A 27206-nucleotide genomic window follows, 5' to 3' on the forward strand; every position below is an offset into this window, starting at 1 on the left:
CAGAGCAGTGGCGGCAGCGCTGACGATGATGCCGAATCGGTGCTGCTCTACAACAATCACTAGAACTTTCGCCTTCTTTTCGCGCGGTCGACGTTTTCGTCTTGTTCTCCCCTTGTACGTCTCCCACCTGCCTGTGGGTTTGTCCCTGGTGGTTCAATCATCGCCATTACAATTACAGTCAGCGTCACCAAAACGAGTAACAGCAAAAGCAGTTGTTGGATCGTGATTATTTTTGCTGCAGCTTTCGGCCGGTCATTGCGGCGTCAGTCAGTTGATGCAATGGTTGAAGGGGGCAAAAGGACCAGCTGATGATGCTCAGTTGGCTTTGCCGAAGAAGCCCAGTCTTCTATAAATCATCTACTTCAATTCTTTTTCTACTTTTTCAGTAGCAACGGCGCCTTTCATAGTTGTTATTAATTTTTTTTACTTAGGCGCCTGTCTTCGTTGTTACCCGATGTTGATATCGATGACGATTATGCTGAGGGAGCAATATTATTGGCGCGAACTGCGGTTTGTGCAGCATTTGCATCTGTTGGGAAAAGCCAAAAAGAACATCTGGCAGTGCCCTTGCCGTTAGACGGACTGTTATGAACGGAAAGGAGCAGTATTCTTTGAAGGTTCCTCAGGGGCTGGCGGAAGTTCTGATAAATGAACAAAACAATCATAATGACAGCAGCAGCCACAGCAAACATAAGGACGGTTGCAATAGTGGGAAATAGTTAACTTCCACGACGCCAGATTTGACCGATATCTGCCGAAAAACGAAGAAATGCTATAAGGCCTCAGCAGACAGGGGTTTCTCTTTACAAAAACCAATTAATAGGTACTCAGAAAGAACAGGCCATCTGGAAAGTACTAGATAATATAATTATTATAGGTGGCTACATAATATATCTTAAGCAGGACCGAAACAATGAACTGCGTTTTACAATGCCAATACAAAGCAAAGTACTCTAGTGTAAAGTTGTTGCGTTAGATGTGTGAAACGGCACACAGCCGTGAAACAAATAGGGCATATTATGCCTGGATTACGTTTTCAGTAAATCCGGTTGATGATTTTATTTTAAACTCACGCTTCTATGGACTTCTCATGCGTTCCTTCAGAGACGTTTGTATACTTGCATTTGTCAGGTAACGGTGTACTGCATTACTACGTTTTTTTTCCTTATGTTGCTTTGTAGCCTGCTGTATCTCTATATTGGTTTTAATGAAACGACTATTACAACATGACAATCCATAAGCGCGCCATTACAAACGTTTTTGAAAACGCTTTTCTAATAATCTTGATTAATTTTAATAACTTTCTTGGCACTAGAGCAAACCAAAATCTCAGCAAACTCTAATAATATAAAAGCCAAATAAGCTGCGGCTATCTGTTTCACTGACGGGAGAGTCCAATTAGATTTTTTGACCAATATCTGTTAGAATTTTTTTGCCCGACGTCAGCTTCATGTTTCTTTCAGGGCTAAAATCACCAGTATCCTCCCAAGTTTCCCTCGCGGTAGAAACAATGCAAGCAGTCAAACTAATTGAATTTTATTTAATATTTGCTAGTAGCAGTTACAAACTTCATAAATACGGGTCAACAACACAATTTCAATATTGTAGTGAGTATATAGAAGCATTTAAATCATATGGATTATGTGAGTCACTTTATAAAAGTCATAGAACTAATTAAATTAGACGCAATACTGTGGTGCCTTCTCCTTTGCCAGTGCAGTGAGAAACCCGCAAATGGCTGCAAGAAAAGCACTCGTTACTGAGGGCTATTAGCTGAACATATCGCCTACGCGCAGTCAGTTGGCCGGTCAAACACCGACGCAAGTTCAACGAACGTTCCACAAAGTCAATCGTCTGCCCTCTCTTCTCCTCGCCTACCCTTGCTTCGATTCTGCCTGTCTGTTGATTCGTCTGGCGCCGGCCGATGCCCCCTTCTGCCTTTGTTTACGTATTGCTTTTGCCACTTGTGCTCATGTTTGCGCCAGCCAGCCAGCCAGCCCCGTTAAAGAACGGCGTTAATGTTGAGCGGCGCAACGAACGCAGAAAGTGAGCATTGGCCTAACAGCACAGGAGTCACACGCACTTATAAAGAAGCTTTGGCAATGAAGCATTGAACCAGATGCCATAGAGTCCGATATAAAAGCTACTGAAGGCTCGTAGGTATGACGACGGCTTCGTTGCAGTCGTCACTATGACGGCTATTCAGTGACCGTCCCCACCGTCTGTTCATTGCTGGGGGCATTGCTCCCAATATTACTCGTCTAAAGGGACCACTGTTTGCTGCCCGTGCAATTGCGGGGGCAATAATGGCCCAGCTAGATACAACGTAGGATCAGCACACCATCACTGGCTTCACTGTCGCATTCGGAGGGGAAAAGCTGGACAATGAACAACAATACAACGACAAAAAATGAAGGAGAAAAATTGTTCCTATTTCTAGCCTCCTTTTAGTATTATCATCATCGTCATTATTATTATTGTTTCTATCATGGTAAATTTTATCAATTATTGAAAGATTCGTGGCGACTATAATACATATCGTGGTCCTATAATGATTATTATTATACATGCATATGTTTATAGTGTAATAATTTGTGGCTGCCATGTTTATTTTTACCGGATTAAACTTATTTTTTTTAATGTTATAGTGAAAGAAGTGGAATATACAAACCGGATCATACTGGTCATGGTGATCATAAAAATAAAATCGGATACTTCAGGTTTATTGTGGTATAGTAAATTGACCGTAGGACACATTGGATTAAGATTGATTTCTCAAGAAAGTGTCCCTTCTAAAAAGCCTGCTGACCAGGGTTGCTATAATGTAATACAACATTGGAATTGATATATCATTGAGCATGGCTTCAGGCGTTTTCGTCTATTGTCTTTTGATTCAAACCCGAAAGAACTGGTGGATTGGGTCTGTTGTGTTATTATCGAGCAAAAGGTTAGGATTACTACTTCACTAAGTTATTCCACTATTACTGAATAAAGATATAAGACTACCTGCTTATAAATAATATTCCTATTATTCAAAATGTCCAGCGAAATGTTATGTGTTATTATTATCAAAATAAGTTGTTTCGGCTTTTACGTGAAAGCACCAAATTGTGAAGCATCGACAACTGTCTTTATCTCTAGGTCCCTTTTCAAACAACGGATAAATAACAAGTGTTTATGCCACTGTTATAGTTACCGAGAACATCTTCTGTCCTACGAAGAATTAGCCCTCTACCCCTATGGACAGAGCCTGTTAATGACAGGGGCAATCAGCAAGACATTTTATGTTGATCTATACGACTAAAGAAGCCGGGAAGTGGTTGCGATAGTTATGTAACTCACTGAGTAGGTTCTGAGTAAGTACAAGTGGACTTGGTTTAAATATATAACGCCTTTTTGTTCTCAAACGAATGCAGTAGCCTTTTATCTTCAATGGAACTAATGTATATATATTTGCTATTTCACTGGTTCATAGTTCGAGCCAACAAATATCTCTAGAATCCACCGAAATGAGGAAAATGCTATTTACTTTATCATTGCAAGAGTTGATATCTAAAAATCGATTCTGACAATAAAACCTGCACTAGTCCTAACAAACAGTTGTTAGGAAATATTTTCATCAATGCTGTTTCTGCATTTTATATAGTAAAAACTTATGTTGGAAATTGAAGACGAAGTATCAATTACATACATGAATCATTTGATAAAAATGAATACATGTCTATAGTTCTTGTGTTTATATTACCAAACGTCAGTCCATCTAGTTATCGTCTTTGGTTTCGAAAAACGCAGGTCATTTGCCGCAATAAACATAACTGGACCTCGGTATAGAGTATATGCAATGTTGACACGAGGTCCATGTTTGTTGTAAGGAGAAAGTTAAAATGATATCATAGAACCAAGTTATAGATCAACAGAAATGGTTATATTTAAGAATCGTCATTATAGAGGTCTTAAAACTACCGTACAAAGATATAGTAGTAATGGAATAATAGTTCTCAGTGTTTTCATCAAGCTTGAGGACGTGTCAATTTCTGTTCTCGAATAAACATCGCTAGGTCTATTACGCCAATCTAGGAAGTAAATACAAAATGGCCAAAATAACCATTGCTGAGTGGGTTTAAACATACTGCGCAGCGTCTTGAGCAGTCAACACTCTAGCATTCATTATTGTATGCCTGCAAACACTAGCAAAGTGATCCTTTTAAGCGACAACAATGTATAGCCTACAATAAAATGCCAGAAAGATGAGCCTTGATTTACATTTATTCTCTTTCCAAATAGCATTTAGTCTCACTGAGTTCGTCAAATCATCTTTTCTAGAAAGACAACTGTTGTATTGGCGCAGTGAATAGTGAAGTAACGGTAACACCCACCGATGATAAATAAGTCCGTAAAGAGAATGTTCATTGTAAACATTTCTGGAACCGCGAAAAAAAAAAATTAGATTATCAAATAGAAAAGCGAGATACAAAAATATTCTAAGAAAAACATTGCAATTACGCTCGTTACGCAGATATTTTTGTTGGTACAGGAGCGATGCTCAAAAGGTGTATTATTCAGCTTAGTAGTATGCAAACGTAGCTGAGAAAAGTATTTGAAAGAACACTTCGAAAAATAACAACCTTTAAAATGATTATTGATTGTATAATCTTTAACTTATAGAGTTATAGACTTATATGTGCCAGTAGTATATATATATATATATCGTGTGAGTAAATAAAAACAACAGTAAAAACACTTGAACATTTTTCAATAAACCATAAATTCTGTAGACATCCTTACGATGTGATCATATAACTTCCTTTCGAAAACAGATTTAAATTGCATTACATTGTCGCAGCTAGAACATTATAACTACAAACCAAGATAATGACTTCTGGAATCTTCTTTTATGGAACCCTTTAATGCGAGGTAATTTTTGTGACACTATATATTTTCACTGAATTCACCAAAGCCGTCGGTTTTGCTATACCTGGGATATGTGTATACAAGGTATTTGTTTTAACCGACATTATCTCAAACCCTGTCCGAACTTTAAATAGAGCTATAGTATCTTTAAAAGAAATATTGTTTTATTTTTCTTGCGAATGATGTCTTAGGCTCTGTATCCGTTTTATCGAAAAACAAGTATGATCATCTACATATAACGAAACGACACTCAAAGGTTTTAACAGGACGTGGTTTCGAAGGCTACACGTAAAGTTAAGTGCGGCAACATAATCATCTCAATCAGATTCTATTTATTCACCTTTGCTGATGGTAGTCAAAAACTTCATATATTCATTTATTCACACGTAACTTTATAACTGAAACATTTTACGTCATATGGGCTATATAAGTTGTGTTGGACTGATAAAACTAATTTGAGAAATTTGTCAGATGTCCTAAAGATGGCGCTAGGTGGGCACAAGCGACGATTTTCCCTGCATTTGAGGCTCCTATGTGTATCGTCAGGCTCGTAGAAATTCAATTTCCTGCAGAGTTTATGATAAAAAAAACCATACACGGCAGAGCGAGTGACGACATGTTCATCTAGCCAATTCGTCCTTGACCACTCGTTGTTTCTCATCGCACCCGAAGCAAAGGAATTTCCACCAGTCCCTGTAAATTGTTGCTCCCAATTGCTGATGTATGTCTTGATTGCTGGAAGTTTAAAACGACAACGTAAGTTTTCGAATAGAAGTGGCAAGGAAGTATGTCAGGTGATTTCGTATCACAATGTGTAGTTGCCGTACTCTTTTGAAGACGAAGACTCTCACACGATTCAATTGCTCGAGATTTTCCACTGTAAGATCTTCCGAAATAATGCGTATTCCACACGTTATGATGGGACCTATATTGAGTCTGAATAAACTGATAGCGAATACAAAGAATAAGAAATAAGGCGATTTATGCAACCAACACTAGTTTCGGTGATCCACGCAGTGAAATCTTCGCCGTTCGCGGGTAAAAACAACCCTAGGTACCTAAACCGATTTACACAAGCACGAAGCGACCCGATGAGGTATAAGATGTTAGTACCGACTGTGCTGTCTCCCTTTCAAAAGTTAATTGGCTCCGTCTTGGTCTGGCTCACGGCCAGTTTGTCATCATAGAGATGGGCTAGAACTTGCTGTATTTGCAACAAGTATATCATTAAGTCGCCTACGTACAAAATGACTTCGACTGATTTTAAAAGGGCCCTTTGCCTGAATGGATAATAAGAGTGGATTTAGGTTGTCCTTCTGAGCCTGTCTGAAAGGTGGGAATCCGGCCACCCTATGATTGATAGTTATTCTATTTTTCTGTAAAATCTCACCAAAAAGGTTAATCACATTCGTAGGAATACCCACTTCGGCTAGCGTCAGTATGACTTTGTTTCTACGCGCCTAGTTAAAGGCTGCATTGATGTCGATAGAAATTGTGTATAGCGTATTAAGCGGCGTGGCCAGTGCTCTCTTTACGCCAGTTATCAGGATCCTACACACCGTTTATATGGAGCGTTTACTCTGGAAACCATGTTGCTCGGTTGGAATGCCATGTACACTTTTTAAGAAGGTGTTTAGTTTTTAGTCACAAAGCCGTAAAGTAAATTATCACGAAGGCTTTTCTCCGCTATTTCCCGCCGTGATAATGGTGCGGGCCGCCTTTTCCTTTCACTAACAGATAGCATCTTTTTACCGGGCTGAGAGTGCACCAGTATGTAAATTTACAGTATTTATTGAGCCACCCTGCCACCCAGCACGGTGCTAGAACATAGGCGTTACTTAAAACGCTCGTTTTAGATTTTATCTAAATTGGCGGCTTTCTTGTTGCGTAGGCTTCTAAGAGTTGCATTGGTTTTCACACTGTGAAGTCTTGTTGAAGCGTAGCACGTTATATTGAGATCCTTTCTTCCCACGCAGCGGTAAACAATGGTCCGACGCGTAATACCACATATATTAGCGCAAACATCTCCGAGAAGTGACTTATGAGGGCCGGCAGCTATTCGAGAAAGCCACTGAATCGGCGCAGTGCGTTAGCATTCCGGTTAACATTCTGCACGGGCAATTAAACGGATCTTCAGCCGTTTAGAATACTTTTGTGACACGTACATTTTTTCGGCTAATAGTCTTAAAAAAGAAGATCAAAGGGTAGAGCTTGGGCTAAATCTCGGCCATAAGCCTAAGGGCTACCTGAGCTCTCCGGGTAAGGCTGCAAGCTAAATTGAACTATTATATTCGAAGGGGACAGAAAAGCCGATCTATAGATTGGAAAATTTCAACCAGATGCTGCTTTTAAGTTTCGGTATTCACCACGTCAGGTGGATGCGTTCTAGAAGTTAGTCTACATCGCGGCGACGCCACGTGGCGTCATACATTCCGTGCAGGTGCGACTTGGACAGTCTATCGCTGTCCCAGCGCCAAAGTCTGCCACCTCTGAGAGAGCACGATTTTCACCCTGGAACTTTATGCTATTCCTGGTTGCATTTGTTGCAATTAAATCGACAACCGAGCTTGCTGCATGTCTTAGGGAAATCGATGTCGAGGTTCACTAACCAAAGCCCGCGAGTGTTTCTTGAAGAGCCGTTATGGAAGAGCCGTTATGCGTTTCAAGTTCCGCTGACCGTTGACGTCACTAGCAATGAGCAGAAAAACGCAGAACGAGAAGATAGCGCTTCCAGTCTACTATTGAACTTCTGCACCGGTCGATTTTGAATAAACCAGCCGAACATAAGCTACCATGAGGGGTAGTCGCTGGCTACGTATGGCAATAATATTATTATCCATTAGGCACTGCATTAAATCGTCTATCCTATGGTTGTAGGTGACGGTAATGCCTCTACTAGAGTGGCCTGTTTTGATATTTTTCATTGCCAGGCAATGCATAGAATAAAAACACAGTAAGTTAAAGGGACTAGCTGCCCAAGTCTTTATTAGTACGAGGATGTATGTCTATACTGTACAGGGCTTACGGGGAGAGAGGTGGCGGAGTCGAAGCTCATTTAACGTTCCACTGTGTAATTCCTACCACCTCCTCAGAGTTCTGCTTCGCTGCAAGCTTCGTGATGGTCAGTTCAGTTCTGCGTACTAGATACTTTCTCTTATATTACGATATTGTGTTGTTGACCTGTATATATGAAATTTTTCACTATTACCAACAAAGGTGGATACATAAAATGCTGTCGAATGATCAACTCTGTAGCAATGTGGGAGATCTATAAAGCAATAAGCGCGCTTTGTTGATGTCGCTTTATAATCGCTTATACCGTAAGGTAAAATCCATTGGCGCAAGATCCAAAAAATGGAGAGCGAAACCACCCATTCGAAGTCCAGGGTCGCAATTTTGACAATGTCTGCCGTGTTTGGCCTCGCGTTGTTGTGGATGATCTAACGTCGTTCGTTGGGCCTTTCTTTTAGATAGCTTCATTGACTTGAAGTAACTGGGCCGCATAAACATACCGATTAACCGTTTGGCTCTTTCGGAGGGAATTCTTAGTGCATGAAGTTCCCGTAGCTCCACAAAGCGCAAAGAATTATCTTTTTTTAGATGAACACCTAGTGGAAATCTGGGCCTTGGCTTTTTCCCAGGGTCACCTGTTCCGATCTCTAGTTTATGCTGATGTACAAACACTACTTCTCATCACTGGTAACAAATCTGGGTAAAAACAGACCGCGCTAGGCGTGATAAAGGCGAAGTGCTTAGATGCGACGCCAAGTCCAAATTTCTTGTTGGATTTGGAGAGTTCACAAAATACCCAATCTGTAAGTTTTTGCGTAGACCCAACAACAGGAAAATAGACTTAAGGTAGGTAAGGATGTTGTATGATAGGTCGCAGCCCTTCCCTTCAGCCAGTTTTTGAGTTCTTTGTTTTTCCTTAAAAATCATGTCAGATGATTGTCGTCAAACACAGATGGTTGTCCAGGGTGGAGGCATCCTTCAGGTCCCGAATGCCGTTTTCAAATTTAGCAATTTATTTTACATTTACATTTTAAACAGACCTTTTAGCGATCATGCCGTATATAAGGCAAATATCCCGGGCTGTTTTAGCGTTTTAGCCTGGACGAAACGCATTGTACAAAGGGTTTCGAAACTGCACTTTTTCTACATGGAATATCCACCATTGAGAAATTCTGCTCTTTCTATATCTTTGAGGAACTGCATGCACAACAAAATATTGTTACAATAAGCTGATGAGACAGAGATCGCTTTCAAACAATATATCGGAATGAGCAACAAACAAGGGGAATGGAAGGGAATTTTAATTTCAGTCTACTATGTTACATACTGCTAACGCTGTATGGTATTATAACACAGCATTCGAAAAATGCTATTAGGATGCCTTTGTGGTACAGCTGAATCATCGCAATCATTGGCGATTTTTCTGTCAGAAGTCTGCTAGTGCCTGGTAGTGATCCAGGACCTCGAACACAATTGGCCGACTGGAGATGTATGCCACAAACGCTCGAGTTACCGTCACTGTGATCTGTTTGTTGTGAACACAAACGTTAAACGAAAACGGTCAATGAAGCTTCAGGTTAAGACATTTTTTCTCGGTGGTGAATTCCGTAAGCTGCTTCGTCTCCTTTACTAGCCATTTATGTCTACTAATAATAAACGTCTTACGCTTAAGTAGCCCTAGGTTTATCTAGATGTAAATATATCATTAGTGCCATTAGAAAGCAGTACTACATGTTAGTCCAAGATCAGCATATTTTAGGGTCGCTCCGATATGAGTGTTTGAAACAAGTGCCGGCAAATGGTTACCTCTATCATCTCAGAGTAGATCTGGGTTGACGAACTTACATTCTGTACGTGAAAGAAACCAGGTGGTGGACCTTTAGCTGTATTTTTGAGAGGCTCTGTCGAAAACGCCTAAGGTGCGGGAAGCTGCAAAGACGAATACAGAGAGAAATAAAAAGTTTCAAATAAAGTAAAAGCCATATTGAATCGCGTCAACAAACCGCAATTATTAAGGCAGTACAAAAAAATACAGCATAATGGTACACTCGAGCATTGTTTTTAGATGGTCAGATTATAACAGTTTCATAGGTAGGTAATGGATCTAGAAAGTGCCGTGTTCGCCAGATGGGTGTCAGAAATGTCACACGCTTCTTCTAAGATGAATGAAACTCTTTTACCGTTTCATTAATTTAATCGACGTTTCGGTGATTCCAAATCAGAGTTTTGGCCTTACCGCTAGTCATAATAGAATATTTTTAAACCGTTTCTTTTTGGAACTGAGATCTAGGGTTTGATGAACATCGGTTATTTTTAAATTACTTCCAAGGAAAAGATGAATGCTTGCTTCCTTAATCGAGACAATGTTTCCCACACAGTCACAAATTTCCCAACCTGTTATCAGCAATGTCATTTTTTCTATAGATACCAAGTTCAGGCGGCAAAATAAGTATCGTTGTGTGATAGTCTCATTAAGAGAACTGCTAAATTGGCAGAATTCACTGAGCTCTGTTATGTTCTATTGTGTTTCAAATTTTGAAATACTCTGTATAGTCTTGACGAGCAACAAACATCGCCGGAATCGTGCAACTTTATTATTATTATTGTAAAACTTTCAGTTAATGCGGCGTTGTAAAAACTGATGCACCCCATCACAGCACTTGTTTTGTTTAATACAATGGAAGATGCATCTAATGTAAGACTTCAGCTAGCCTTTAACCCGTTTTATCGCACACTACCTAAGGGTGACACAACAAAGGACTTGTCCGCGTTAATGTTATTATGCCTCGTCCATATTTAGGCCGGCGCATTAACGATGAAGTCATTGTCGTATCATTAGACGTGTGTGATGACACCTGACTACGGGCTGTTTTTTAACGGGCAGTCTTTGGTCACATGACGGCATGCCATGCATGCTGGGCTCTACGATATCCACATTATATATTTACGTAATATTTATATGCAATGGGAAAGACAAAAAAGTTGCTTAAGTACCTAAGGCGAACGTACGAATAATCGTGGATGGTGTGGTAGATATGTAAATAACAAGTTGCATCTGAAGAATTGCTCTTCAAAACAGCGCTCGCACAGCACCTGTGATAATACCGTGTTGCAATCATGTGTGTTAATTTATCAATTTCAAAGATTAGAAAATCGTAAAAATAATAACTTTTTGATAGCGGAAACTTTCTTATCTGTGGCCACAAACGGCAACTGACCACAGGCGTTACCATTCTTTCAAAGACATAATTTATTTATGCACAATAATTTTTCAATATAGTCCATCCAAAATGTTGGGATGGGGCTGAAAGTCGATAGCAGAAAATGACGGCGCTGCTATTAGAACACAGTCGTTGATTTTTATAGTTTGAACCCTCTCGGGAAAATTGTTGTACGGAAAATGTATTCGTTTTTATTGATAATATAAGACAAAAGGGAGAGGTCTCGTGTCCACTTCGATAAATGACAGAGGTGTATGATGTTTTTTTCATTTTGCTAAGTAAATTTAATAGAAATCGTTGTCTATGAATGCTAGCTTCACGACGCACTTCTCACAAAGGCTTCAAGTACAGTTATTGCAGCGAAAAGTCGCCTTTATATCGTTGCGTGGGGGCCACCCGGGAACGCCACGTTTTAGTCGAGGGGTGACAGTTAATTCGTTCGCTTCTTTCATTCAGGGTCTCTACAGGATATATTCGCTATTTTCTCCATATAGAGCTTTGACCGATTTGTATTATATACTACGTATATATACCAGCTGATACATAATAGCCAGCAACAAGTAGGTACGACACAATTTGTGAGAACGAATAAATTTATATGGTGTAGGCTTCATCACGAAATTAAGTTGCAATTTTGGGTCTCAGTAATTTTAATAGGTTTTTATGCTAATGTTACTTCTTAATTCAGTTAACGCTTCTGACTCCACTCTCCCATCGTTGCCTGCTAGTTAATATAGATTTTTGTTGCACCCTAAAAAATAAACGCAGCACTACGTGATGACCTTATTTCATAGGGTACGAACTCTCAATTTTCTCTTATCGAAAACAAGCATTTCGAATTATTGTTAATGTGTGCTTTGACGTTCGATCATAACCGCCGAATGTTCCCAAAAAGGTATTTGCACGCAAGTATCGCTATACAGTTGCAAGAGACAGAGTTTGTGCTTGTGGCGCTTCTTCAAGCTGTGGTTCACTGAGAATTTCTATTCGTGTTTCGTTCTGCAGACTTCTCTTGTCGACTGAGGATGGGCTCCCCTCTCGTTGGAGGCGCAACTGTAGGCATAGCCCCAATGGGTGTTTCCCTGCAGCTTGGTTCAGCAGCGTCCGCATTTCACGCCACGTCCAGTTCACCCCCAGAAGGGGGATGTTCCTCTGCTTCACCGCAGCATTCGTCCGGCAACCTGCCAACAGTCCTCATCACGGCAGCCAACGTTGAGCCGTTTCGTCTAAAGGCACACGCCATCCAACATGCATCTGCTTTCTTCGCTACTGCACCAGCTGCTTCGGCCAATGGTGCATTAGCAAATCTTCAAGGTTTGTCTGTCAAAAACTATTCAGGCTTGTATTTATTTATTAATTGGAACTGATTTTCTAATGAAGTAGCAAATTTTAGTTTTATTAGTTTTAAGTGCTTTGAAATAGGTTTTTTTATATAAAAAGGTAGCCCATTGCATTGTCCAGGTCACTTTTGACTGGTATTTCGGTTTGAAGTATTGGAATAAATGTCTAGTAATGATTAAAAAAAATAATAAAAATGGTACATAAGTAGTGTCTTCGAGTCTTACTAACACAACCTATTCAATCGATCGTATGATCGGTCTCAGTGTAACCTTAAAATTAACAACCCTGGATCGCGTAGTAAGTGGCATTGTTTGATCGAGTCGGTTAATAACATCAAGTATCGTCCCATGTAGTATTATTTAAGATTAGAGCGAATATTGTTAAATTAAAAAGTTCCTTTACACTCTTGGCAAAAGTGTAACTTTACCTTATGGGATTTATACTCATGGCTCGCTTTTTGTGTTGGGTATTTAGGTGCTAAAAAGCTAAACAAAGTTTACGTGTCGTTTAACGGACGAAACAAACTTCTAAGTGAAAACTACATTTGCATGATGGAGTCGTGGGCACATCAGGAGCTATTCTACAGCAACGGTACAACTGTCAGGCTGTTGCAACGAACGGCGACGGCGAGGGAGTCAGATGGGGACTGGTTGCTTCAGAGAAGATCGTTGCTCGGGAGCTGAATGATGACGGGAAAGTGGAACAGGGTATGCGTAACCGGGTCACTGAACGCATATCTACGGGTCGCTGAACTCCCTAAAGAGGGGCAAAGTTAGATCAACGACCTAGGTAAACCAGGTGTGAAGCAGGGCAAGAAAAATCGTAAGAAATAAAGCCCTGACAGCATCTGATGCCGTGGCAGGTTGATCCTATGTAACGATGAACAGTCGATAACAACAACGAGCAACCGTGTACAAGGAATTTACCACTGATGGCGATGGGTAAAAATATCATCACCTCTCGAACTGCTTGCGCTAAACGTACTAACGGTAAAACAACCATCACTTGCGGTCATTGCCACAACCAGCTCGCTTATTATGATGATCCGAACCACACCGATAATGACGACAGATCGAATCACATCAGCTCCTAGATAGCCAAAGAAAGACGTACATATATAGCTCACTTGCAGCTGTGCCCGTTGCGTTAAGTCCTCTGCCAACAAGCGAGCACAGATAGGCCAGGCCGACCGACCGACCGACCGACCGACAGACCGACCGACAGACCGACCGACAGACCGACCGACCGACCGACCGACCGACCGACCGACCGACCGACCGACCGTACAAGCACGTACTAATTTCACCCCTCTTCGCATCATCGCATTCAACGCCACAGTTACACATAGTGTCTATCTGTTTGTCGATAGACGACAACGTTAAAGATGCTGGCGGTGGTAATGACAAACTTTGTGTAAGAGATCCATTGAACCCACAGCAAGGGGCTGGTTGGACGATTGTGAAACTGTAAAAGCTCATGCTAATTTAGGACGATCGGTCGGTCGGTCGGTCGCATGACGTTACATGCATTTCATTTAGTATACACAAAGAGAGCTAATATGCAAAAAAGTATCTACGCTATTTGACGGCATTGACTTATGTGTGCAATTGACTGTGCACCATATACTGCGTGTACGCATCATAGGCGGCTTGTCACCAAACGGATTTTACTATGGTGAGGTATCATTATATTCTCTTCTATAAAGTCAACTAGAACGACTTCGATCCATCTTCGAGAGATGATCAAGCAACAGACCTGCTCGCGTTTCCATGAAGTCCAGGATTTTAATAAACACAAAAACCAGATGTTGATTCTGTTCAAGCTATACGCTTTAGTAGTAGAGAACGCAATTACAGGGCGTTACATTCTGTAATTTGGCTTTCTGCTAAAAAGTAGGAAAAGGCTATCGATTTGAGGGAATTATGAGTTTTTCCCCTGCTCACACTCAACAAAGCACCGCTTTCTAACTTTCAACCGATGCGCTTTAAATCACTTTCAGATGTGAGACATGATTGCTTCCCAGATGTGCAATCAGCTTCTCCGTTTTTGTCCGTGACATTATCATTAAAATAGTTCGCTATCGTTATATTAATATTTTATATATCTAGACTGTGCGAAGCTGATAGCGGGTTATTATTAATTATATATCATCCGACAACATTTTAGATTTTGTAAAGGAAATAAGCGAATAGCAATAGCCTTTTGTGCGGACGTCATATGACTTTACAAAACAATCTTTTTTTTTTCTTGAAGTAGAGGAACTTCCTTCTATTTGTATACTAGTGTTGCAGCCGTTAACTCAAGTCTCGGTAAATTACTTAATCCCCATAGTGGATGTTTTATGTATACGTTAAAATGTATGCATATATGCATGCTCCCATCCGCCTAGAGTTTCTAATTTCAACGAATAGAAAACGTAATCGTCTAGCGGGTGTATAAGATAAGAGGGAATATAAGACCAGATACTGGTATGGTCTGATGCTGCAGCACCGCTATGGACAACAGCCTGTTAGAAGACCAATACCTTGCGTAGATTCCTGGTCGTCGACACAAGCCACCAAATTACTACAGATGTTTTATTCGAAGGACGAATTTATTAACGGAAGTTGGCGACATCTGAACTGCATCTGCGGGGGAGGCAGGGGCCTGGTCAGAAAAGAAAATACAATAATCGTTGTTCTCTGAAATGCGTACAGCAGACCATCGTGGAGTCAGTTCATTTGTCACTGTTAGACCCATGGCAGGCGCTCACTGTGTTGACGCGTTGCTCTGCCTCCAAACCGCGTGGTCTAATTGAACGGGGGATGATACCCTTTTTGTTAGGATAGAAGTAAAGATCCTCAGATCGATTTCAGATAGATTTGCTTCTCAGTGATTGTTTTGTAATCTTTTTTTAAATAGTACTTTTTTTCGACACCAATTCAGATTGAAGATAATCAAGTTAGGTAAAACAATCAACTTTAGATAAAATAATGCGATCTCCAATTCTCAGAACAGCCTTGCATGTTGAAAGACGAAATTCGTAGATCCATTTTACTTGATGGAACCTACACTAAATATTATTCGTTCTACACACGCGTATAAAGTCTTATAAATCAACATAAAATGATTGTCTGTCGATATAAGTTAGTGATAAATATATTATTATACAGGCTGCACGATCGGGACATTCTTCATGATTGCTATTCCGAGTTTTCTTGAGCAAGGATAATTTCGAAAATTAACTCACTCAAATACGAACTCAGACGGACACACACTAACAGCGAACGGGACCCTTCTCCCTTTCAGTACTTAAGCTGGTTTATTCTGTGGAGGGACAAATGTCCATGGGGTGATTCCTAGAATAACACGCTCGCAACGCTATTAAAAATGAAGCATACGGTTTATTTGTTCCAGTATTTTGGGTATTGCGCATTTAGTTTTTCCTGCAGCTAGGCACATCAGTCAGAACTATATGAACTCCAGACATAGACTTTGAGAGGTGCTCTTCTGCTGATGATGGTGACCAAGCCTATTAGGTTGGCTTTGCAATTCCTGAAGCAGTTTAGAAAGAACCTTCTTACTGGACCTTCTTCATTTAAGTTAAAGAGAATCCAATATTTCAAATGTGCACACTTTCTCTTAATAGATAAATTAAAGGTACAAACATTATCAGTCAAGCTGAGCATACACACAGGGTTAGGAAGGAAGCTGAAGAGCAAAGTTCTATGCAGCAATAAGGACATCGATCCATGCATCACAGGCCGGCTTCGCAATGTACATGTCGATTGCTATATACACTGTGTACATGCACAGCACATTTTAGGTACCTGGTTTGTCACAACAAACCTAATAGAGGTTACACAAGGGGCAGTTCTAATTAATTACGTAATCTAGCTACGTAGTTATTGGCAGCAAATAAAAAAATCTCAATTTTTGGCAATACGTAGCTTAAAAAATGATCCCATACAATAGTACGCAGTCACGTCATCTCTACGCAACCTTAGAGGGCTTCAAGCCGGTACCTCGTACTAATGCCAGCTTATTAGTCATGCCAGTTATGCGCGGCAGTAATCCTCATCCGCTATGCATCCTGTGCAAGAACACCGATGTGACTAGAGGATAAGGAGTGGATTTGCATGTTTAATGCTGAAGTCACATCGCAATAGGTAAATGGGTAAAGTGCGAAAGCTTCACGCCCAATTACAGTTCTGGCAAAAAAAATTACGGTGTTTCATTCTAAAAGCAAGCCGATTTTTCCTTTAACAAAAAAAACGTTCGTTTTACACGGATTTTAACAGCGAGCTTGTTTCCCGCTGTATTCCTCGTCATCCTCTGTGATTTCTTGTCTTCCCTCAACCAACTTATTTTGTTTGGTCAGATGCTCAGCGGTTCTAGTGCTAAAAAAACTTTCTTGGTTCTTGGGAAGGCCTCTTTGTTGTTAGATGTCCTTTAATCAATTTCGCTTGCTGATAGTCGAAAAAAAGAGAAAAAATAGTGATCCGTCGACAGGATGTCTAGAGAAGGTAACCTTCCGTTTAAGCCCTCTTGGAATGGCTTCGATGATTTTTGCTTGTAGAGAAGGATGCATTTGCCTTGTCTAGCGCGCACCTTCTATACAACAGCTTCGTTTACCATGTTATAGGACACATACAGGGTCTTGTCAATTGTCTTGTTTTTTAAGAGGCGTTTCCAATATATAAGACACTTTATAACTCGCTAAACACAAATCATGGTCTTTTTCAGAAACCTAGTTTCACTGTAGGCTTACGTGTACATTCTGAAGTTATACATATCAATGCACTTGCATCTATTCAAGTTTTTCATCTTCTTTAGGTTTCAGCTACTGTTAAAGATGCAGGACGATTCAGGCACTCTATTTCTAGTGAAGGTATAGTATTTTGAAAGGTGCCATCGCCAACGTTGCGTCCAAGACAAGAAATCATCATTTAGGTTATTCTAGAATACTTAAGGGTTGTTTCAACCTCCGTATTTATTGTAACGTCTAAGCTTTAATTTTGAAAAGAAAATTTGTCGCTACCAGAAATTATTTTCTATCGGCAACAATAACTCTTTACTTACTAGTTTGCAAGAAAATGAAGATCTAAATGAAGAGAGGAAAACGATCTACCGATAAGCTTGTTTTCGACTCATTCGAGGGCTGGGAGGTGTGTATCATCCATAAAATGTAAACTGATTGATGAATTATCTGTAATTTTGATTTATGGCGAAAATGGTATTCAGGCAAGCTATGATATATAGGCAAGCTAGGCTCGGACCCGTATAACTAATGCTTGGTGATAACTTTGGGTAGCAATTTAATGCAATTAATTACCGTTTTCATAAGGTTCTAACGATGACCCACAAAAGGAACCCGGTGTAACAAATAAGTTGTTCTAGAAGAGCTCTACCTGCTTTTTGTTTGCTTTATAAAATTACGCAACTCATCGACTTCTACGTATACACGCGAACGGCTTTAAAGAAGCTCTCACTTAAGCGAAAATTGAGATTGGGCGATGGGCGAGCCGTAGCAAAGGCCGGCAATTTTGAATGTATCCTAAGCTGATAGTCGCGTAATCGTTTTAAACTACTGAATATTCTGTCAGAGTCTTAAATGTTTATACCTAAATAGTTAGTCGTTTGCTAAACCAGGGAAATGCAAGAATTCATTGAGCTATTGCTTTTCTTCACATGCGAGGCATCTCTAGACGAAAAATGACTTGAAGCTCCTTGAACCACTGCTGACTCTTGACTGCTGCTTCCTATACACTGAAATACCCTGGATCTGAGCCGTGAGATATTACTACGAGACACGGCCAGGCGAGGATTGACGGCACAACCGGGTCCTTTTCAGTCCTTTGCCGAAAGTATTAGCCTTCGATGTGTAGTACTCTATGTCACTTTTCTTTGCATCAGTTGTTGGCTATATGGTTTATTGCATAAATAAAAACTGATGCTCGTGCACCTTATGGGCGAAGAGACGTGAGAGGCGTGTTATTTGTTGCGATTCTTACAGACGCCGCTACTACAGCGTAATTGTTGTTTCAGACGTAAGAGTTCGTACTCATTGTACAAGGTTACGACTGCTACCACTGCCGTAACAGGTAGCAAACTAAAAAAATCTTTGTATGAAATGACGGTGACTTGGTTATAAGGAAGTCTAGCTGACAACCGATTGCTTATGGTAATCAGTATTGAACATTTTAGCGGAATCAAGTTTTAAATTGTTAACAGGTTTAACGCGGCTTGATCGAGCCATAAGATTTTTTCAGTTTAAAAAAAGCATTCGTGGATGTTGATGCTGTTACTGAAGATATTTACAGGTTAAGGATAGCTTTGTACAGTTGCTATGCGGCTGATCCTGATACAGACTTACTTATTACAGACCGGAACAATGGGACATTTACCATAATTGTTCTAGTATGTAATATCTATATCAGTGACTGGTTTATCGTGACGGTTCAAGTGTTAGAGATAGTGCTTTTAAGAAAGCTATTTTTGCCAATTTGCGAGTATCAAATGAATTCTTGTTCGAAGTAACATAACCCCTGAGAAAATTGGCTCTAAAAACAGAAGCCGTATTAGAGGAATATCTCTCGATTTTGTCCCAGCAAGGCTACATTCGCTCACTTACCATTAGTTTCTACCATTAGTTTCAAAACTTAATAAAATGTTCACCACTAATTAACAAATCACTTATATATTCTGATCACAAAGCGGCAAGGCATGCGTTTTTACAAATGTCATTAAACTCAAATCTGTGCCTTGTCAACTAGATAACTTTGTTATCGCCCGAGAATGAATTGTTGGTATAATCCCGATTCTGATGAAATAGCATGTTAAGCATTTTATACGCAACGGCTAGAATTGGGTTAGGATTGGGCATTGAGGTTGGGTAGGAAGTCGTTGATTGTATATACCTCGACTCTAGTAAAGCATGCTACAGGACTGATCACTCACACTTCTAAAGAAACCCAAGAAGTGTTTCTGGTTTGCATTCCCACACTCAATCTCCTTACCGATAACTTTTTTATAAAATTAAAGGTAGGATTCGCCTTTTTAAGATATCAAAGCAACCGTAATCACACATGCTTGCATCTGAAACATTAGGGAATAAAAACGATTGCTCGGTTTTGTCGTCTTCAATCCAAATCGTGATTGAGATGCGGCAATGAGCTTGTCATACAAGTAATCGCACGGCACGGGACGCTCCTATGATTCTCCTTAACAATTTCAAATATCTGGCATCATTGACTGTTCCATTTTAGCAAAGCACCTCGTAAGAACAAATTCCCCTGATGTTTATTGCAAGAATGTTTAACAAACTATTCCCGGATCTATTCGATACTTCCACGCAGTAGCTTTAACCTCTGTTCGACGACATTTCTGCTCTGGCGGAGGCATGGACTGCGCGATGCTTTTCTTGCGACCACGATATGCTCTAGACGGTTTTTTTTACCAGAGAAGTTATCCTCCTTTTTACGTTCATCGTTTTTATCAGAACGTTTTAACATGAATTTCGGCGAATCCCATATTACACCAAAAGGGAAGGCATTGCCCAGGTTTCATTTTGCTAAAAAGCTTCTGTAATGACAGCAACTAGGTTTTTCACTTGATGTCCTAGGATGTTAACCCATCCTTTATACCTTTGAATTGGCCAATTTTCGTTTTAAAAATGATTATATTAATAATAAAATATTGTAGCCCTAAAGGTCTCTTTCCTCAGCGTTTCTGGCAATCCTTAACAGATTCCACTAACACTCTCCGCTTTCATTGAGCGTTGATCTTCGTCACTGAAATACAGCCTTGCCTCTAAACTCATAATTCTGTACTGATACTTAATCAGCTTACAATCGGAAATAGCCAAAGACTCAATGTAAATATTTAGCAAGTCTTGTTTGTTAAGGATCTGTTGTTTAGAAGTTATTCAAATTTTTTTTGTCTCGGTGAACAGTTCCGAAAGAACTAGTAGTTAAAATGAGCTTATGCGGGAAACAACTTTCGCTCTTCGACTAACAGAAGCTGGCATCGTTTTTTTAGCGAATTATACACCGGCAGGTGTATAATTCGATAGGTCTCATTTTCTCCAAAAAGTAAAATATTACAACGAAATGCTTTAAAATTATGCCCGATCCCGTAATCTTTTACTTTTGAGCACGACTGCGCAACTGAATATTACTACGTCATAGAAGAATTACCCACTGCGCATTTTGTCTGTCAGCGCGGGCCGCCGCATAAAGGGATTTACGAAATCTAGTCACAATATTTTCATACGCTTTGAGCATTCACTTTTTAGTTGGGAATAGTGAAGTCCCTGTGTACCGTATCAATAAGCGGTACCTCATTACGATGTCAACACAGGCGGGCTGACTTCGGCTTGACTGACATTATATAATTGCATAAAATCTGATAGGCTGTTTAGTTTCTCGAATTGTCGGCGTTGCTCAACACTCCACATCGATAGGAAGTCGTTGCTGGTGAGCCGTATTGGGAATTTTCGAACTTAAACCTCGAGTTCACTTACCGCTAAGGCATTCGGCTTCAAAGGGTCGCAGGTGAAAACGCTAGACGTAATCAGCACGTGACTAAGCCCTTCGCTTATCGAGAACCTCATCGATCATTGTTGGAAAATCCTTAGATGATTTCATGTCACCAGACGGAAAATTATTGAAGTGAATATAAGTTTTTTTACTATTTTGGAATTCACGTGATGCTGGCGTTCCTATCTAACGAAACATCCTTAGCTTCAAGGACAATTGAGAACCGATTCGGATGTAGAAAATGCGCTGCTAATACAAGTACAACTACCTCACCTTCCATCTCGGAACTTCACATTCGATTCAACAATATTTGCTCTGTTACGCTACATGAGAATAACTTATACAGTCGTATTGTTATCCGAGGCGGAACTGCAGAAGCTGGTAGGCTTAGTAACACGAGTTAGAATGGCGGATACGAACGCGGTCGTGAAATCGAAAAGATCGCGAACAAAGCACCTGTATGCAGTTGCTTATTTCCAACACTTTCGTTTCTCTTTTGTTGATGAAGACAATTTAGGTTGGCTGTCTTCATTTCCCAGCATATGTATACACTTCTTAGCTTAATAGTAGTGTACTCGGCTAGTTGTTTTGGTTTATGATTTCGTGAATTACCTACATTACTTGGTTGAGCTTTCCGCTTTTTACATCAGCAATCAATTATACAGAGCTTTATATCGACTTGGCACTTTTAAGGTATCGCCTCTTTCCTTTGAAATTTTGGGACAATGCAAACCTTAGGTAAAAGGCTAAACAGTCAGCCGTCACATCAAATACGAACGAGCGGTTCGCCTCGGGCAATCTTACAATTCAACTCCTTTCGTAGAATTGTCGTTCGTAGAAATAGCTTACGCTTATTGAATCGCTCTCTAAATATAGTTTAACCCTTAACGATTCCTGACGAGTAATTATCATGGATAAACATATATTCGCTCACAGAGTCCTTATGCATGGCCAGATCTTACAAGGAAGATCTTGTACTGGAATTCCTCTTATAAGATTTTAATTATTACTTCTTTTTATAACAAAGGAATAAAAACTTCTGTCGATACATAAAGGCCCGTAGCTCAAGGAACCAAATACATGCTTATTTCAAAACAACAGAGTAAACGACTAAAACTTGTGTGCTTCATTATACGATGACAATGATTCTGCTTTTCTTTAAAATAAATGCTGTAGAGATGCGATGCGTTGCAAGCGACCTGGCCACCTCAATTAAGACGGTTCTCATTGTCTGTGACTGTGAACAACTCTGTGGCTTAACGTCGATGTTTTTTTGTATTTTACATCACACGGCAGACATCTAGCATGCCTACGCAGGCAAGTACGCGGCTGCCATCCATTGTCAGCGATGTAAAGGGTCTTGGCATACAGATTTACTTGGAACTATATTTTATGTTGCTCATAATTGGTTCAATGGTTTAAATGCTTTGCTATTAACGCTGTTGAATTTTATATTAGTCTATGCAAAGGCGTGTAGCCACTAAATGTATTCAATAATATGAGGTAGCTATCTAAACTAGAAAAACATGTGAATGCTATTGGAAGCACGAAAAGGCGGGTCATTCGAAAAGTTGAGTTCAGTTGTCAAGTTGACGAAGCGATGCAATTTATCCCTTGAACTCATATCTGAATTGTACTATGCGTTGCATATGATTCTGGAGACCTGCTTGAAGAAGCGCCTAGAGCTTTTGCCGAGGATCGAGAGCTTCCTTCTGACAGCCGGTGCGGTTTTAGGAAACACAAGGCTAGCGCAGTCGGCAATTGATAGGGTTTTTTAGGCCGGGTGAAAAGTCACGCAACTTCAAGATATCTATCCTTCACGATCCTGTTGAATGTGGAAAACGCTCACGTGCTTGAAGGTGGGCTAGATTCCTTAATACTTCGTTCTTTCGATCCTAGACGACCTGCAGGGCAGATCCGTGGTCAGCGGGTGGGCCGGTTTTTCATGTCGGCTGAAGTTGCTCAAAGGTCAGTTTTGAGTTCTTTGCTGCAGATCATAGCGTACGACGAAGTCTTGCTGCTGAAAAACTTCTGCTCCAAAATCGAAACGATTACTAGCACAGATGATCTTGAGCTCACTGATGGGCAAAACCGACCGCGAAGCTCCAGCAGAGCGCAAAGACAATGTTGGTGAAAGGTCATCCTACTCATTGAGATGAAGAAATGCTCGCCTCTTACGCCTTCACGCTCAACGAGGAAAGAATCAGGTTCGTGGAAACAGCGATAATGCTAGACGAGACTACTCGCTGGGATCTGAAGACTAACGAAAAATGCATACCTGAATTCGCACCGAATACAGCTGTAAGGAACATTATTCTTGATATTAAAATGAAGATAATGCGGCTTGGTCAGAAGCTTACATGTGACTTTGCACCGTGCACTTACTAGGCACGGAGCATTCCAAAACTACCTTTGGGGATCGACCAGGCCCTTTCGGATAACCGTATTTTGTGCACAGTGAGCTTTGAAGCTACGGCTTAGCACACGCTGGCAGTACACAAGGGGGCTGCTCATACCTAAGAGCGACAAGCGACACGAAATGTGACACTATCTATCTCCTTACAATGGTACAGCAAATTTGGTAATCTGCCTCGCATGATCGCGCGACACCTGGGGCCACAGCCAGCCAAGGGGCAGAGGGCTCTAAAGCGAGCGGTATTACGGGGAAGGGAACTTTTTTTTAGATTGTGGCTAACCCTTAAGGAGGACAGGCTAGGAAGGGGAACGAAATGTTACTTTCGTATACTGTAGTGCTGTCAAGTTAAGAGCTGGGGCGTTAAAATAAAATCGAAATGAATAAGGATTTACCTAGATTTGGAGATATTGAACGATAATGGCCTCGACGGAAATGAACCGTAGCGGGCACCTGAATAGCTTGTCCTTTTGGTGCAGCAAGTTTCACGTGTTCTTTTGCATTTAATTGCAATCAAGTCGAAATAATTTTTATTGCGCTAAAAGAGACAGATTGTTTATATGTTTACGACATTTCAAGAGCGTAAACAATGGTAAATATGTATAGCAGATACAAATATTCACCGTGTTATAGTTATCATACAAGTAGTGCTCTGCTTGATTTGTCTCTGAAGTTGTTTATATACAACTCTCCATGAACGGGTGTCATTTAGTTCCTCAGTTCGAACCATTTTTAACGCTATTATCGCTCTACACTACGGTATTTCATCTCTCGGACGCTGAGGAGCTATGATATATATCGTTCGGATCGTTGTAACTTATCAAACACGTAAAAGCGTGTCTGAAAATGCAACTCAGATCAAAGCTGAAGTAAACAAACCGATTCTACGCTCGTTCAGTAGTGTTAATGTATTTGCCTATATATAGAGTTGCTAAAGATCGGAACACTATCTAAATTTGATAATGTCGAGATATTTATACCCATTTTCGAAACGGTAGATTTTACGCCCATTCTACGGACCGGTGTGGCGATTGATTCCATGGATTCTTTCATCCTGTGGATTGAGGTGTAAGAAAATATCGAGAATAGACCCCTCCTTGCAGAACTGAGTCATTACCATGCAGGGGAATCGGCGGAGATCATTCAAGGCTTTTACGCATGCAAGCCTTTTTGTAGGACTACTTTCGTAAAAAAAAACTTTTTCAAGCTTGCAAAGGATACGTTTCGTGGAACCAGTTAGAGGAACACTTAAATATGATAATTAATAAGAGATTTTGCTTCCTTAAAGGCTTACGGTGTTTCAGCTTTAGTCAGATTATCAGAGATTAGATTGTCTAACATTAAAGATGACGCTACTTCTCGAGCGCGTATTTTTCGATTTACATACCAAAAAACTCCCTCGAGTTCTTAAGACAAAGCGACAATTCCCTCAGAATTCAAAGTAGAGTTGTGGTTTTATCTAATGTGGATTATGCAAAGGTTAAAGGGTCATAATTGATCATATTCTCAGAATTGTTGATGTGGTAGTGAAGTTTTGTGTGTCGAGACCTGTTTGTAAACAGAAAAAAAATTTTCAAGTCAGATACGCAAACAGTCAATAAAACGGTCGGATGTACTGATAACATTTATCTTAAGAACGGTAAGCTATCTGAAAAATCAAAGCATATCTGCTAGAACAGATAGATTTTTAAGTACTACCGTTCTCGAATTTACCCTTTGAAAACCCAGTCAATAACAATTACTATGAAATTTTATCGAAGTGTATCAGTCGTAGAACATTCAGTATGACTTATATGTTAGCAATGCGTAACGAAATGCTTACCTGTTTTACCTCTTTCACATACTTTTTTGGCAAACTATTTTTCTCATTACATTTTTTAGTCATTATTGATACTGCAAATACTACTTTGCCAGGGCCATTCGTTAGTCAGTATTGAAAATTAGTATTAAAATGTGTATAATAGCAAGTTATAATACTGCATTTCGACGCGCCACATACAGGTGATTGAGAAGAAGTCAATGAAGGATGCACAAAACGTATCGACAGACATATCGGAGTAGCGATTTAGGAACTCAGAACGGCTTGTGAATATTAGCAACGACTTAATTCTAATTAAATATGTTCTTCGCGTTGTAAATAGCTGGTTATTAACAATTTCAATGAAAACATTTTTACTAAAAATAAAAAAGTACCGATTTATCACTACCTTTTGCACACTAACTACAGAGTACGAAAACTCGCAATTGACAAACTAAGTCTCTTCCGACCCACAGCAACACGATTAATGTTCGGGTCCTGTACGTCTAGAGTTCTAGGTATATAGAAAACAAACAGAGCTTTGTGCTCTAAGGTTTGCCATCTCTAGGTTTTCGAAGTTATGCCAGCTCTCGCTAGTAAGGCAACATCATAAGGTGATAGCAATCGGCATTGAAATTGAGGATTTTTGTGCGGAAATTCTGCGTTGTGTCGTTTTCTCGGACACTTTGCACTGCATGCCATTTATCAAAATTAAGCTTCTGTTTAAGTTTGATATAAAACGGAATAAGCGGGATCCCTCTGTTGTTCGATTAAATTAAGAGTGAATTACAAAAGAGCAATTTTGTAGAACTCTCTGTACAAATTAAATTTTGCATAATGGCTGTATGCTTACACCTGCGGGTAGTGCCTGTATCTGAAAATATGAACAAACTTATTATTATTATTACTTATTAAAAAATAACTTATTCGTCGCCTTTTGACTTACAAATTATTATAACGTGAATTGTGTCCCAGTGTCACAGTCTAAAGTCGTGTTAACTGGAGAGAAACATTTAATTCAGATACAACATTTTGATCGTAAAGATTTTTTTGAAATGCACCACAGCCTGCGTCTATGATGTAATCCCTTTTACCGGGCGTGGCGTCCATGACTACACTATGATTAGCCATGTGTGTAGCAACGGTTACAACACATACGCTTAAGTCATCAGAGAAAAACTATTAGATTCAGAATATCAGATCTAGATGTGGGTAGAATGTACCTTATTTTTGGGCTACAATGCCCATATAATATCCGCCCTGAATCAACCTGTTTAGTTTTTTTAGAGCTCTCCTTTAGATCCTTTTCAGTGTGCCTCATACGAGATAGCTCGAACCACAGTAGTATAAATGATGTGTTGGAATTGTCACTATTCATGCAAACAGCAGAGATAAACACTCCAAATATTCGGTGAAGTTATCAGATCAGTATATTCATTTATGAAAAGGAAATTTATTTTCTTACATATTCCATTAAATAAAAAAGCAACATAGAGTAGCCCCGTAATCGCTGCGACTATACCCATGACAAACCACGTTCCACGTCAAAGATGGATGATATTATCGGTGACCAAAGTAGTCAAATGTAAGTTCGGCCGCGTGACTGCACACAATCCGTACGGACATGTTTAGAACAGCTCTCGAAATTTTTTTTTGAAAATCAAGATTTTCTGCTCGGAAGTTCGCTGCTTTATGTGAAAAAGGGTTGCCGAAGATATTAGATGTATAGCTTTTTCCGTCAGACTGCGGTGCAGATTTTGCTTTTTCGGATCACTTGGTCTTCGGCGATACTCGAGCATACCTGGTAGAAAGAAGTTCATCTGAGAACGGTGCGTTCGTTAGGGTAGGACAGTTGGCCAGGAAGACAGCCTACGTACCCTCCTGGCGGAGTAATTCTATATTTGTATTACCTCCCAAGCCCAGAAAAGGCAACAGGCAAATGAGGAAACTAGAGGCCGTATAGTGCAGTCGAATGCGACCAGAACACCTTG

At 40.1% G+C, this 27206-nt stretch overlaps 1 protein-coding gene and 1 long non-coding RNA gene across 8 annotated transcripts in view; one reads left to right on the forward strand and one right to left on the reverse strand.

Annotated features, from left to right (window-relative positions):
• LOC111243732 (uncharacterized) overlaps window positions 1–27206 on the forward strand; it is a 206863-nt gene that overhangs the window by 2348 nt on the left and 177309 nt on the right. For all 4 annotated transcript variants that reach the window (XM_022789726.2, XM_022789727.2, XM_022789725.2 and 1 more), the window contains one exon: window positions 12150–12458. In XM_022789726.2, coding sequence (XP_022645461.1) covers window positions 12150–12458 — 309 coding nt within the window. The remainder of the gene's footprint in view (window positions 1–12149; window positions 12459–27206) is intronic.
• Window positions 4255–27206, reverse strand: part of LOC111243733 (uncharacterized) — a 42587-nt gene continuing 19635 nt past the window's right edge. For all 4 annotated transcript variants that reach the window (XR_015320231.1, XR_015320237.1, XR_015320230.1 and 1 more), the window contains 2 exons: window positions 9769–9852; window positions 4255–5646 (listed from right to left, as the gene is read on the reverse strand). This is a non-coding gene — a long non-coding RNA (uncharacterized LOC111243733). The remainder of the gene's footprint in view (window positions 5647–9768; window positions 9853–27206) is intronic.

The sequence above is a fragment of the Varroa destructor genome, unplaced genomic scaffold (genome assembly GCF_002443255.2).
Source record: "Varroa destructor unplaced genomic scaffold, Vdes_3.0 BEIS01000002.1, whole genome shotgun sequence".
NCBI lineage: Eukaryota > Metazoa > Arthropoda > Arachnida > Mesostigmata > Varroidae > Varroa > Varroa destructor.